The sequence below is a fragment of the Littorina saxatilis genome, linkage group LG9 (assembly GCF_037325665.1).
Source record: "Littorina saxatilis isolate snail1 linkage group LG9, US_GU_Lsax_2.0, whole genome shotgun sequence".
NCBI classification, from domain to species: domain Eukaryota; kingdom Metazoa; phylum Mollusca; class Gastropoda; order Littorinimorpha; family Littorinidae; genus Littorina; species Littorina saxatilis.
The window spans coordinates 17338726-17354203 of record NC_090253.1 but is presented as its reverse complement, the minus strand read 5'-3'; the positions used below and the strand labels follow the sequence as shown (position 1 = coordinate 17354203).

Below are 15478 nucleotides of genomic sequence, written 5' to 3'. Positions count from 1 at the left end.
ACACGCACAAACAAACACACACACACACGCACACACGCACAAACGCACAGACAGACAAAGTTACGATCGCATAGGCTACACTTACGTGAGCCAAAAACCTGACAGTTATTTCCGGAATTCGTCTATTCAAAAAATGTCCGTGTGTCCAAGAGCCCAGGGAGCTTAATGTCTTAATTAGAGGCCTGAGACGGGCGGGGATGTAGCTCAGTCGGTAGCGCGCTGGATTTGTATCCAGTTGGCCGCTGTCAGCGTGAGTTCGTCCCCACGTTTGGCGAGAGATTTATTTCTCAGAGTCAACTTTGTGTGCAGACTCTCCTCGGTGTCCGAACACCCCCGTGTGTACACGCAAGCACAAGACCAAGTGCGCACGGAAAAGATCCTGTAATCCATGTCAGAGTTCGGTGGGTTATAGAAACACGAAAATACCCAGCATGCTTCCCCCGAAAGCGGCGTATGGCTGCCTAAATGGCGGGGTAAAAACGGTCATACACGTAAAATTCCACTCGTGCAAAAAATACACGTAGTGTACGTGGGAGTTTGAGCCCACGAACGCAGAAGAAGAAGAAGAAGAGGCCTGAGACCAGACCTAGCAATTTGCTGTCCAGGTCTTCACATCATGCAGCTTTAAAAAACATGTGGACAACATCAATTTCAAAACTTACTCAATTGCTAAGGAAACATTTTAGGAGTGTACTACGGCAGAGATCGTACAACCCTGAGAATTACGTCTGCCGACTGCAGATAACTTTCAAATTAAGGCCTTCTGTCAACAGATATTTAAGAAAGGGTGAGAGCAATGTTAAAGCCTTTGCCAGAACAGTTTGAAAATCTGTTTCTGCAAAAGTGTCTGCTGACGAGCAATCAATTGTAGCCGTGTCAGGGGGTGCTGATTATTTATTTATTTATTTATTTATATGGGAGATTTATATAGCGCTTGACGTTCTCTAAGCGCTTTACATATTAATTTCTGCCGTGTGAGATGGAATTTTTTACACAATATATCACGCATTCACATCGGCCAGTAAATCTCAAGCCATTACGACGAATATTTACTTTTCACGGCCTATTATTCCAAGTCACACGGGTATTTGGTGGACATTTTTTATCTATGCCTATACACTTTTGCCAGAAAAGACCCTTTTGTCAATCGTGGGATCTTTAACGTGCACACCCCAATGCAGTATACACGAAGGGACCTCGGTTTTTCGTCTCATCCAAAAGACTAGCACTTGAACCCACCACCTGGGCTAGGAAAGGGGGAAGAAAATTGCTCACGCCCCCGATCCAGGGTCGAACTCGCAACCTCTCGCTTCCGAGGCAAGTGCACTTACCACTCGGCCACCCTTTTCCTATTCCTATGATACATTAATTCGTTGGGCGCCTCACATGCAACAGATTCTACGATTGCATCATTCGGTCTGACATAATTATGTACACCAGGGGTGGATCACATATTTTCTAAGGGGGATTCCTAAATTCTGTTAGGGTTAGATCGACGACATGAAGCGTTTAGTTGAGGGCGGAAAGCTACTGAACCTCCTTTGGAGGGGCATGCCCCCCCCCCCCCCCCCCGGAAAAAAATGGATAAATACATGGAAAATGGAATAATCTGGTTCAATCTGAGCAAACAAACTACCCCTTATACACCTTCCAAAAAGTTAATTTGAGGAGTGAAATTTGGATAAAAACAAGGAAAATTTAAATTGACTGATCTGGTGCAACCTGAGCCAACAAATTACCCAACTACCTTCCCAAACTGTCACTTAAGAAGACAAAGGCCGGCTCCCAGGGGGGTTCCGGGGGCATGCCCCCTGCCCCCCCCCCCCCCCCCCCCCCGGAATTTTTTGGTAAAAACAAAAAAAATGGTACAATCTGATGCAATCTGCCATTATTTTTTCTGTATTTATCTAATTTATTTCTTCATTTTAAAATACATTTTTTTGGCCGGGGGGGGGGGGGGGTGGTGGTGGTGGTGTGTGTTTCCGGAAACCCCGGAAACCCCCCCTGGATCCGCCCCTGTCCACATACCTTTAAGTTTGCCAAGTGAGTATGATGATGACAATTAAAGACTGATCCTGAGTATGCATGAGCCTCATGGGCAAGGGTGACATTGTTTTCACGGGAGCTTGTATTCCAGTTCAATCATATCAACTAGTACATGTAATGGACATTAATTCCTATAAGGCCAAAAAAAAAATAGGTGTGGTTACGGTAACATAGCCCAAAAAAATAGGGTAGGTAGGTAGGCAATTACTTTTTTTTTTTTTTACTTTTTTTTCTAATGTGTACAAATTAAACCTACTTGACAGGAGTGTGCGACTCGGGCGCTTTCGCTTTCATTGCGTTTTTTGCACTCGTTTTTTTTTTTGTTTTTTTTTCTTTTTTGACAAAATGTAATAAAAAGTTATAGGATCGGCCCCTAAAAATAGGGTAGGTCGGGTTACCGTAACCACACCTATTTTTTTTTTAGGCCTAATGGATGCTCATGCAATCATTTGTGCAGCAAAGCATGTCCTTCAAGCAACAGGCATGCGTTGCTGATTAAATTGATCCTCCTTTACAGTGCCTGATGTTTAAAACTGCCATAAATTATTTGAGGACAGACCTGGGATTCTGAAATCTCCACGTTTACTGAAAATATTATTACAGTCGAACTTGTCGATAACAACCACAGAAGAAACCTGCAGTGGTCGTTACAGTTTGGTGATCGAGTATGAAAAGGCTAAGGCCAACAAAAATAAATAGTCTGTTTACGGTGACATAGGCCAAAAAATAGGGTCGGTAGGTCGGGATTTTTTTTCTTCCAAAAAAACCCATATATTTAAGTTATTTTGCCAAAGACTTTTTTTCTTTTTTTTTCCTTTTAATTTTTTTAAATTTTTTAAAAAACATATTTTCCCCAAATGCCAAAAAAAAGTCTGGGATCGCACAAAAAAATAGGGTCGGTCAGGATATTGTAAACAGACTTTTTTTTGTGTGTGGCCTAATTAAAGAGAAACCAAAAAATGTGTGGTTTTTTGTTTGGTGACGTACGTCATTGTGGGAAGGTCGATCATCGGATTGGATTGGATTGGATTGGATAAGATTTACAGTCCAGTGAGGTTACCCTCATGGAAATTCGGGCTGCTTTCTCCCCGGGGAAAGCGAGCTGCCATACATACATCGCTACCCATTTTTTTTTTTTTCCCTGCATGCGTGTATTCATGTTTCCTGAGACTTAATGCCGTGTGAGATGGAATTTTTCGCTGGGAAAGGTTTAAAATAGTGAAGATTTTGACTTGAACACAAACACAAAAACCCTTCAGTTGGAGCAGAGACATACTGGTTGGAAATTTGAATTTACAGAGCAGTAAAAACAAAGCAGGTTATTTTATAGAAACCTTGATTCAGTAAAAAAAATAAAAATAATTATAATAATAAAACTGGGCTGTTCTCAAGAATCTTAAAAAGTGCAAGAACCAGACACACACCAAACAACAGTATGCTACACATGGACTACATGAACAACAACAATGTCAATGAGTATGAACAAAATGAAGGGACCATGCAGTCATTTCATTGTTGTGAAATAAAAAAACATAAAAGATGAAGAAACAACACTCATTTCTCTGTGTGTGGCACTTATTAAACAGGAATTATGAATAAAATAAATCATGCAAGAAACTTGTTCATGCTCTTTGAATGCTTAATTTGATAGTCCAGGAATGTACGTGTGTCTTGTTTACAGATCTAGAATCAAACGTTTAATAACATTATCTGTTTGTCTTTTTATTCTTTATAATTTTAGAGTTTGTAGGACATTAGCAGTCTTAATTTTTATTGTTACAGATCTGTTCAAAGCCATTCCAGAATCACCCAAAACATGATCTGTCAGAATTCCAACTCTCCTGAGATGGCTTAGCTCACAAATGCACATGACGGATTGTACGCTGAGCATTCATTAAGTATAACTTTATAATTGATGTATTAACATTCTAACCTCGCCTTTGCCATACACCAAGATTGCACCTAATTCTAACAAAAAACGGTAGACCATAAGGTACTCTGCACCATGCATGCAAACATTCTCCACTATAGCCCAAAGTACAGGACACTTTATGCGTAACTGAGGCCAGACAACAGCGAAACATATAGTCAGTGTTAAACTTAAAGACATCCAACCAGCGTCATAATTACCCAGCACAAAAACAACCCAAAACAGAGCAATGGCCGAGTCCGTGACTTTGTCTGAAATGCTCATTGCCCCCTCCCCCACCCCCCGCCCCTTCTCTTTCTCAAGCATAACAACAAAAATTGTGTTGACTGTATTTCTAATTTAGCAGTTGGTCAGAATCTGCTTAAAAACTGCATGAGTGCAGATCCCAAGATACTTTGGTCAAATTTTAGCATCCTATACAAACAATTTAAATTTACATGTCCATGCAGATGAAAACTTGTCCTGTGTTGAACACATTCAGAATGAAAGGTGTTGAAGTATGAAAGTTGTCATGCCTGCCTGAAGTACAATGAGACGGCTGGTTTCATATTTGAAAAATCTCAGTCTGTTGGTATTTGACTTTTATTCCTTGTGATTTCTACATAGATTTTGGCAAAGACGGTACTTGCCAGTTACACAATAATGCTAGTAGACAACACTGATTTTGAATTGGCCTCTGGTTTTATGTTTCACCTGATTCCCCTTCAAACAAAGAGAAAAAGTAAATCTGATTATAACTGAATAACATCCATGCTACTATATGTTTGTTTCAGTACATATACACATGTAAGTGTATAAGTCATGCAGGAAGGCTTGCATGAGCGCTTGTGGAAATTGTGTGGTACCTGCGCAGTGAGGCCCCCTCCAATGAGAGGACAACTCTGATAAAGGACAATGTGTTGGCTCTTTATCTATTGATTTAACTTGACGGAAATATATCTGTTGTGAAAGCTAGGCCACCTGCCATGTAGGGACCCTCCCATGAGAGACCACCTGCAATGTAGGGACCCTCCCATGAGAGACCACCTGCAATGTAGGGACCCTCCCATGAGAGACCACCTGCCATGTAGGGACCCTCCCATGAGAGACCACCTGCAATGTAGGGACCCTCCCATGAGAGACCACCTGCCATGTAGGGACCCTCCCATGAGAGACCACCTGCCATGTAGGGACCCTCCCATGAGAGGCCACCTGCCATGTAGGGACCCTCCCATGAGAGGCCACCTGCCATGTAGGGACCCTCCCATGAGAGGCCACCTGCCATGTAGGGACCCTCCCATGAGAGGCCACCTGCCATGTAGGGACCCTCCCATGAGAGGCCACCTGCCATGTAGGGACCCTAGCTTTTGGCTGGTCCCAAGAGTGTCCTTTCATGGCAGGTACCACTGTATATGCATGAAGTATATTCAACGAGTCTGCAGCAGTTCAAGTACTCCACGCAGATCCTATTAGCTAAAGCTAGCCTACATGCGTGGCTAAAACCATGTACCTCCTCTCTCCTGTGAAACAATGACGCATGCAACAGTGACCCATGTACAACATATATCTACTAAACCTACGCACAACCTAGAGAGAAATGTTGAAGACCTATTTCAGAGCTTTACAAGGCACAGAGAAAGAGATGATTTAAATCACCATTCAGTTTTGATCCCTAAAAATCTATGGCTTAGAAGCATCGCAGACAAGAAATATCTAAAGCAATGTTCACATGAACAACTCCACCACTGATGCTTGCTTGACCTCAGAATAATTGTTGTTGGTACAAAATGACTGAAACGTTGTCACCATATGTAATAATAGTTGCAAGTACTTATGAATCTAATTTTTCTTGAATTCTTTGCATCTGGGGCCTAAAAGTATTTAGAGCTAGCCAATTGAAGAACAGACATGCACTCAGCTTAATAAAGCCTCCAGCCAGGCAATATCAAACACCAAAAAGTTGGACGTAATTAAGTTGCTGAGGGTTGTGGAGCAGTGCGAATAGGACTTTGACACTCAACTGAGATTCAGGCAGAATGGTCAAACAACCAAACCTGATGATTTTGCCTCACCAACTTTTTAACAACTTCTTGCCAGCAGAAATCAGTGTCAAATGGTCCATGTGAACAGCACTTAAGGAAGACAAAGAAGAAATGGAGTAAGTAATGAGATGAACACCCTCACTCACCCTTCTTGGAACACACGTTGATTTTGCCTGAAAAGCAGCTCCACTTATATATCACATGCCACGCACATCCAAGCCATGAAAAATGGGCTTTAAATATAAGTATTAGTGACAAACAAAAATAATCCAGGCTGGAAGGATATTTCAAGGTCAAAATAATAAAGACGCGGACATGCTCAAAGCGCTCTCATAATGAGTGAAACTTACACTGAACCAATCTCTTCTAGCACCAGAAAAAATACAAAATAAATTGTTTTAAAAAATTAAAAATAAAACTCAATAACTAACAACTGAATAAACTATGAAGCAATCAACAAACGAACTAAGTGATTAACAAAAAATGAAATACCAAGTATCAGATAGAACAAGAGCTCCCATCCCCAGAACTGTTACATTTCCTAATTGTTTCATTCTTTCTGTTACTAAAAGGTTGTTTCCTCAGCAAGCCCTTGCTCACTCATCTTTTTAGCCTTTTTTGTTATTCAAATTATGTGTGACAAATTCAAGGTTTTGGGAAAAAATTCATCATTAAATTGTGAAGCTCCAATTTATCCCTTCCAGTATAACAGTGTTACCCCCGTTTAAAAAAAAAACTAATTTGAGACTCAATCCCCCCCCCCCCCCCCCTTCCCCTTTTAAGTCACTTTGTCACATTTTCTGTCCTTAAATCTGTAAGTTTACCTCCATTTTAAGACTCCCTCTCTTTTAAGACCTGATTATTTCAGATTGTTTTAGTCTTAAAAGCACCGTCGCGATATAACCTTGAATGGTTGAAAACGACGTTAAACACCAAATAAAGAAAGAAAGAAAGAAAGAAAGTCTTAAAAGGGAGGTTCCACTGCTAAATCAACCAAACTGATGCTTATCCAGTTTTAGCAAATCTGCCTTTATATTTTTCATCAGAAATCACTGGTTTGATTGACACGATGTCATACTCTGTAGAAACAGACTATACCTTATTCTAGAAAGATATTTTCCACAGACTTTGTTCATGTTCCAGACTTCGAGGCATCACAAGAACTAACAATGCCTGTTTATGCATTCATTTACAATAATACCAGGGATAGTATCTGAGAGAAATAGTTAACCTTGCCACATTTACGAAAGTCAAAACCTGACAAAATGCAAAACTATGCAGTTTTAGTCAAAATATAATATGCAGAACAAAATTCCAAGAGGCAATATTCATGCTCTTTTGCAAGATCGATTGAAGATGCAAAAGGCACTGTAGCATACTAGCTAGGACTGTGTTAGTCTATAACGTAACTAATGAAGTACGACTATAAGATTAACTTCATACTTTGTGGATCAAGCCCTCTTTTAAACTATCTGTTTTGTAACATTCACACTGTAAGCACCGTTAAACCAAAACCATGTCTATTCCTTAAAACACTGGGATCAAAACAGCGCCCAAAAAACTAAAGAAATCAATCTGAGCTTTGAAACAAAACAGCTGGCTTCCGTGGTGAGTAGAAAAAAAGGACACAAAACATCCTCCTATTTCCCTTGAAATAAAGAAGCATTTTACCACACAATTTCATTCTTAAATACATGTACATGTACAAACAATAGATACATGCGCTCAGCTAAGCTCTTGACCATATCAATTCATGCTGACTGAATTTCTGTTTTTTTCTCTGCAGTATATTTTCCCTGCTGAAGGGGAGAGAAGGGATGGCATGATAAATGGGCATGGCAGTATAGTTAGTATGTGTACACACAGTCTCACACACAAACAAGTCCTCTGCGTACAATTTTTAAAATACAATTTCCAAAGGAAGTAAATAAACACATTCTTTAATAAGCTGCGACTGCTTACAAAAACACAGTCACAAGGAGCAGCAGCCTTATGTTATAAAAGGGAAACACCCCCCACCCCCACCCCCACCCCTCCCACACACACACACAGGGCAGCAACCACACAAAGACACCAAGGGAGGTCACTCTCACCTGACTGTTGTCCCCAGCCCTGCTTGCTCCAGCCCGTCTGCTCGCGCCAGTCTTCCACGACATTGAACGGAGAAAATGTCGGAGGCGGAGTGGGCTCCAGCTCCCTCTCAGGCGAGTCTGTGGAGGCGGGAAGGAAGAACTTGCCCCCTCCCTGCTCTCCCTCCCCCTCGTCCACGGCAGGTGAGTGCAAGATGGACACCTCCAGCCACTCGTTTTGAAACAGTGTGTTGTAGCTGTAGTCTGGGTGCACCACGTGCGCTTCTGTCCGAGAGAATTATGTCGTAAGATGTAGGTTACAAGACTAGTTATTGTCCGTTCAATAGAAAAAATTAATGCACAAAAAGTTGTGGCAGAAATGTCTCACTGAAGGGGTTTGGTGGGGTGGGTGGGTGGGTTGAGGGGTCGTGGGTGTCAGTGTTGGTGTGTGTTTGTGATTCTGTCCGAGAGAAATGACAGTACTTAGTCATACACACTGAGTGACACTCACATCTTTGCTGACAGACAGACAAACACACAGACAGACACACAGATACATAAACACAAAGAACACAGAAGCCACGTCAACTGACAAAGATGTTATCCCTACTAACCTGACTTTGCCTTGGAGTAGGTGAAGTAGAAGAGGTAGAAGCCAAAAATGAACTTGTGTTTGGCATTGCCTGAAGCATGGAGTATCAGGCCTTCCTCCAGCAAGCCCTGAAACAGTATGTTGCAACTTGTCAGCTTCATTATCTGAAGCAATAAAGGTTGAGGTTTAGGTGGGATTATACACTGGCAAGACATAAGACATAAGACTGTCCGTTAAATTGAAATAATGCATGGAAATGTGTTGCTTGCATGCTCTGGGGCATATGCATAAATGAAGGAACTAATCCACACAAACACTGCAAATAACACACCCACATACACAATACTCACATGCATACACAATACACACACACAAACCCAACACACACACACACACAATACTCACATGACATATGCATACACAATACACACACACAAACCCAACACACACACACACACCCACATACACAACACTCACATGCATACACAATACACACACATAAACCCAACACACACACACACACACACACACACACACACACACACACACACACACACACACACACACACTATGTCAACACAGACACAATTACTTCTTCTTATGCGTTCCTGAGCTTTAATACCCTCAAGGACACCTTATGGTGAGAGTTTAGCATGTCACACCGCTTTTTATCCATACCCTGCTACGTAAGGAGCATGACGCCATCATCGAGGTTTAAATAGACACAATACAACACACACCCCATCTCCCCACACCCGTCAGTCTAGCTCGATCGACATTCACAAAGCAAGCGTCAGATCAAACCTTCATGATCTTCATGGCATTGGCGAAGGACTGAGCGCCGGAAATGTGTTGCTGAACCCACATGACAGCTTCTGCAGAGATGAAACAGTTGCCTGGCAACCCAACCTGGTTCTGCAGAAAGCTCAAACCAATTCTGAAACGTAAAATTAAACATAACGTGTCCTTTCTGAGCAACATAATCAGGTTTGTGTGTGTGTGTGTGCACAGATATGTATGCGCCTGTGTGTGTGTGTGTGTGTGTGTGTGTGTGTGTGTGTGTGTGTGTGTGTGTGTGTGTGTGTGTGTGTGTGTGTGTGTGTGTGTGTGTATCTCTCTGTGTCTGTGTATGAATGGTTGAGTAGAAGCAACACACACACACACATACACCCCCCACACTCCAACCCTCCCCCACACACACACAATCACACACACGCGCACATGAACACAAACACACACACATACACGCACACACACACACACAAACAAACACACACACACACACACACACACACACTTAACACATCCCAACAGGCACAGGAAACCAGCTAACACCATTACTCACTGTGTGTCCAACATGGCATCAGCAATCTTGACCAGAGGTGCAGACATGGTCAGTTTCTCTTCCTTGTCTTTGCTGAAACAGCACAAATGACAGAGAACATCAGTCTAAGAATTTCTTCATCTGAATTGCTCATTTTAACATTGCAAATTGTATTTCAATTTATCCGTAATGATTTGGCTGAATACAAAACCTTTGTTATCACAAAACACACAAGTAACAACAGAAAGGCAAGGGTTTAAGGCGAAAAAAAAAGAAGGTCTGTTTACGGTAACATAGGCCAAAAAAAAAGGGTCGGTAGGTCGGGATTTTTTTTTCTTTTTTTTCTCTTTTTCTCCAAAAAACCATATTTTTACGTTATTTTGGATTTTTTTTTTTCTCCCCCCCAAATGCCAAAAAAAAGTCTAGGGTCGCGCGAACAAAATAGGGTCGGTCGGGTTACCGTAAACAGACTATTTTTTTTTTTGGCCTAAGCAAGACATGTGGGCCTCTTTACCAACAGGAGTCTGGTTGCTCCTACCAACAGTAATAAATGTTGACATTTCAAACACACAAAGGCAAAGGGCAGAGTAATACAAAATCTTTTTTGTCACAAAAAAAACAAAAAAATCACACAAGCAGACCTGTTTACCCCCAAAACTTGACAAGAGTAATGGTCAAGTCAAAAAATAGTAATCTGATGACCAAAACAGTAACCCAGTGGTTACAAACAACAACATTAGTAACACAAACCTTAGTTGATCGAAGCACATTTGAAAATCGTAGTCTGAACTCAAATGGAGTATTTTCCCCGAAAAATCCTAAAAAATGGTAATAAATTACTCCAAAATAGTAAGGGTAAACATGTCTGCACAAGTAACAACAGAAAGGTAAGGGTTTAAGCAAGAAATGTGGCCCTCTATACCCACAGGTCTCTGGCTTCTCCTACCAACAGCAATACATGTTGACATTCGTAGCTAACAAAGACAAAGGGCACTGGGGTAGTAAATCAGGCCCTTTTCTGTTAAAACGCTTACCTCTCCTGCTCAGGTTTCCCTGGACTTGTGTCTCCTTCCACCTGCACCCAGAAACACATGTAGCAAGTTATTCAAACTTCTTGCTCAATGTCCACAGGTGTATTGCTCAGACTATATGTGACCCTCCACCACGGAATGAGTCGCATGTCACCTTTTCATGATTTTCATATTTTTACATTTTCTTAAAGAGTTTTTTATTCTCTATCCAGTGGTAAAAACCGTTTTAGAAAAGAGTGAACACTTTTCGAGTTATAAGCCTGTGACTATGGTGACCCTCACACTGTTACTAGACACCCCCCGGACTTATATTATGCCTAGCGCAGAACCGCGTGAGGTGACATGCGACTCATTTCGTGGTAGAGGGTCACATATAATGCATGGAGGAGTCTGATAAAAAAAATAGTAATACATGTACTGTGGAACCACCCTTTTAAGACCCCCCAATTTAAGACTCCCTCCCTTTTAAGACCTTGTTTCCTCAGACTTTCTGTTCAGAACCTCTGTAAATTTACCCCCATTTTAAGACTCCCTCCTTTTTAAGACCCGATATTCTCAGATTTTTGGAGGTCTTAAAAGGGGGATTCCACTGTACAATGTAATAATAACAAGTAAAATCCATAATGTAAAATGAAAATGGAAACAAATGGAATCTGCCCCAAATAGCCAAATCGGTTGAAGGGGCATACACATTCAATAACAAACCAATCCCAATCAAACTGGTTTCCCTAAAAAGTTCCTGAATCAACTGTCAATGAAACGTTTTTAGCGTGTGTTGTGGTGGAGATCTATAGTGTAACTGCCTGCAGATTAAATTAAAGAAGAAGACCAGTTCCACTGAAAGACATTTGACAAAGCTTAACTATGACACATACATGCACGATCCTAGCAACAGGTATAAAGCATGTCCTTAATTGAGCCTGAAGTCGACTTCGCAAAGACTTTGCGAAGCCATTTTACCGAAAACTCAGTGCTAATGCTTCGTGCGGCCAGCTTTGCAAAATATACTTCATATAGTCGACTTTGCCCAGTTTGTTTGTTTGTTTGTTCGTTCATGGGCTGAAACTCCCACGGCTTTTACGTGTATGACCGTTTTTACCCCGCCATTCAGGCAGCCATACGCCGCTTTCGGAGGAAGCATGCTGGGTATTTTCGTGTTTCTATAACCCACCGAACTCTGACATGGATTACAGGATCTTTATCGTGCGCACTTGGTCTTGTGCTTGCGTGTACACACGGGGGTGTTCGGACACCGAGGAGAGTCTGCACACAAAGTTGACTCTGAGAAATAAATCTCTCGCCGAACGTGGGGACGAACTCACGCTGACAGCGGCCAACTGAATACAAATCCAGCGGCCTACCGACTGAGCTACATCCCCGCCCGACTTTGCCCAGTAAAGGACAGGCTTAAGACATGAGTGGGAATAGAAGTACAGGAGGCAACCTTTATACAGTAACTGTTATTGTGTCTTCAACAAATGATGGAAGTCTCGTCATTCCTGGCTGATCGACGGGCGCAGTGGCGTGGTGGTAAGACGTCGGCCTCCTAATCGGGAGGTCGTGAGTTCGAATCCCGGTCGCTGCCGCCTGGTGGGTTAAGAGTGGAGATTTTTCCGATCTCCCAAGTCAACTTATGTGCAGACCTGCTTAGTGACTTAACCCCCTTCGTGTGTACACGCAAGCACAAGACCAAGTGGGCACGGAAAAGATCCTGTAATCCATGTCAGAGTTCGGTGGGTTATAGAAACACAAAAATACCTAGCATGCCTCCCCCGAAATCGGCGTGTGCTGCCTGAATGGCGGGGTAAAAACGGTCATACACGTAAACATCCACTCATGCTAAAAACATGAGTGAACGTGGGAGTCTAAGCCCATGAACGAAGAAGAAGAAGAAGAATTCCTAGCTGTTCTTCTTCTTTTTGTGCGTCGATGAACTATGTGAATAATTTGCAATAAGAACACACACATGTGCACTCATATGCTGTCTCTCAAACCTTCACACCACCACTAGAGTCTTCTTCCACCCACCCACCCACCTCAACTCAGAGACACAGTTGTACATCACATGCACAAGGATGACCAAATCTCAAAATGTTAACTCGACGAGGAACTTCAAGAAAGTTACTTGCCCAGTATAAATGTTGCTGGCCCAGTACATACCACAGGTGATCTGCAGTGTTTATATGGCTTTAAAACCCGATATAACAACCAAAAAGGTCGCATTTGACCAGAATTTTCATTGGCCAGCCGGGCCAGTTGCCAGGCGGTTTCTACTAGCCCGGCGGAATTCTTACTCGCCCTTGGCGACCGGGCGGACGATTTAGCCATCCCTGCACGCACAAAGGAGCAGGACATACCTTTGATCTGCGAAACTGTGGAGACTTCTTCAGCTTGTTGAGAATCTCTAGGAAGCGCAGAAAACCACTGATGAGCGTCTTGATCTCTGCCGGCGACTTTTCTTCATAGATGTCACACCTGGTGGACCAAAGATTTAGGGTAACAGCAACTGTATTGTTTTTCACTAACCTAACAAATATACACACTGCGAATGAATACACACATGCCAAACCTTTGCAGGAATGTCAAAACCGTCCCTCTCAAAGCAAATCAAGAAATAAACAAACAAAAGTACAAAAGCACACAACCACATGCTTGTACGCCCGCAAACATGTTCGCACACATGCTCACACACACACACACATATGTGATCACTGATGATACACACACACACACACACACACAAACACACACACACACACACACACACACACAGACACACACAGACACAGACATAGAAACAGACACACACACACAAGATCATACTCACATTTTTCTCTTTCGCTCACTTTACCTTGTGCTTTGGCCATCAACGATTTTCTTGGTGGCAGGGTTGAAAGTAGGCAGAAGGAAGAAGCGACTTCTCCAATACTTCAGAGTCTGCACACGCAAAAGCAAACTCAGGTGTAAATTCCAGCGGTTTGACAGAACATGCGGTGTTCTATACATAGTGACATCAAATTATGGTTTTCAAGAAGTTCAGTCAGACTTATCGCACACTGACAAAAAGGCACACAAGGAATACATCAGCATCTGATGCAACACAAAATTCTCTCTGTAGACAGTTGCATCAAAACTTACCTCATTAATTCAAAATGCAGTGACAGAATTACCGTATATATTGTAAAGGGAACTCAAATAGAAAGTATGGGTTTATTTTAGCACAGTTGTGTCCACACAATAACTTCTGTAACTTATCAGTAATTGCACAAAGCATATACAACAATTGAAACAGAAAGACAAAAAAAGAAATCTTTGCATTAGAATGAACACAACCTCATTCCCCCGGGGAACAGACATACCAATCCAGAGATACATCTGTAAAGGACTATAAATTTTGAACGTTACCAATAAAGTTACTGTGTACAATATTAAAGACTAGATGATTACCCGCTTCGCCGGGTACTGACTTCGCCGGGATACCCGGCTTTGCCGGGAAGAAGTAGAGCCGAATACCTGGCTTCGCCGGTTACCCGGCAAAGTAGAGGAATACCCGGCTTCGCCGGGATGAAAGCGTTGTGGACAGTGACCTTCTAAAAATAGTAACGGGAATATGGATTGACGCCACAAAAAGGAGGGAGATAAACGCAAAACACTGGAGAAGATAAGGAAGAGTTACTGGGAATGGATCTGGGAAGATGAAGAGAAAAACCAAAATCGGTTCAGCGCTGCGCGCTGAGAGCACGTGTTGAAAATTCTCATCGACCAGGTTGTGTCCGGGGTCTACCTGAATATGCCCACCAAATTTGAAGCAGATCCATCAAGAACTTTGGCCATGCATCGCGAACACACACACACACACACACACACGCACACACACACACACACACACACACAGACACAAGTCGTATAAATATATAGAAGGCAGAAGTACTAAACTCAGGCATTCCAGGGTCCACCTGTGCAAGAGTAAAAATACACTAAAATCACACTTTCAGTACAGTCATCATACACCCAAAGAGTGCTCATGCACTCACATCAGAGAGTCCATAGTCACCCTCCCCACGGGTGCAGATGTACTGATCCAGATAGTTCCAGTTGTAGTTCTCCAGCCGCTCGTTGCGGAACTCTGTGGAGGAGGCGTCATAGCAGTAGGAGTCTGGTGCCTGGAATCGGTACCTGTACGTCACACAGCGCTGGGGCTGTGGATGCCTGCAGCAAAAAACATCAAGCCTTCAGATATCATGCCGACTGCTAAATGTAAACAAGGAACAAGAGACTGCAGGGGGAGAAGAACTAGAACAAGATAACAATGAAAATGTACACACTAGAAACAAGAGGCGAAGCCTTCAAGGCTCACGTAAGAAATCGACAAACAGTAACACAAACTCAATCACTCCGTCACACACATACACACACACACACACACACACACACACACACACACACACACAGAAAGAGCATAGGT

The 15478-nt window shown here is 42.4% G+C and overlaps 1 protein-coding gene across 2 annotated transcripts in view; it reads right to left on the bottom strand.

Annotated features, from left to right (window-relative positions):
• LOC138975477 (GATOR complex protein Iml1-like) overlaps positions 1-15478 on the bottom strand; it is an 89820-nt gene that overhangs the window by 15862 nt on the left and 58480 nt on the right. The window contains exons 28-36 of one of the 2 annotated variants that reach the window (XM_070348170.1): positions 15048-15222; positions 13865-13950; positions 13371-13488; positions 11017-11057; positions 10004-10075; positions 9463-9595; positions 8681-8786; positions 8091-8351; positions 6144-6170 (exon numbers count right to left, since the gene is read on the bottom strand). In XM_070348170.1, coding sequence (XP_070204271.1) covers positions 6144-6170; positions 8091-8351; positions 8681-8786; positions 9463-9595; positions 10004-10075; positions 11017-11057; positions 13371-13488; positions 13865-13950; positions 15048-15222 — 1019 coding nt within the window. The remainder of the gene's footprint in view (positions 1-6143; positions 6171-8090; positions 8352-8680; positions 8787-9462; positions 9596-10003; positions 10076-11016; positions 11058-13370; positions 13489-13864; positions 13951-15047; positions 15223-15478) is intronic. The other variant, XM_070348171.1, reaches the window with a different exon arrangement.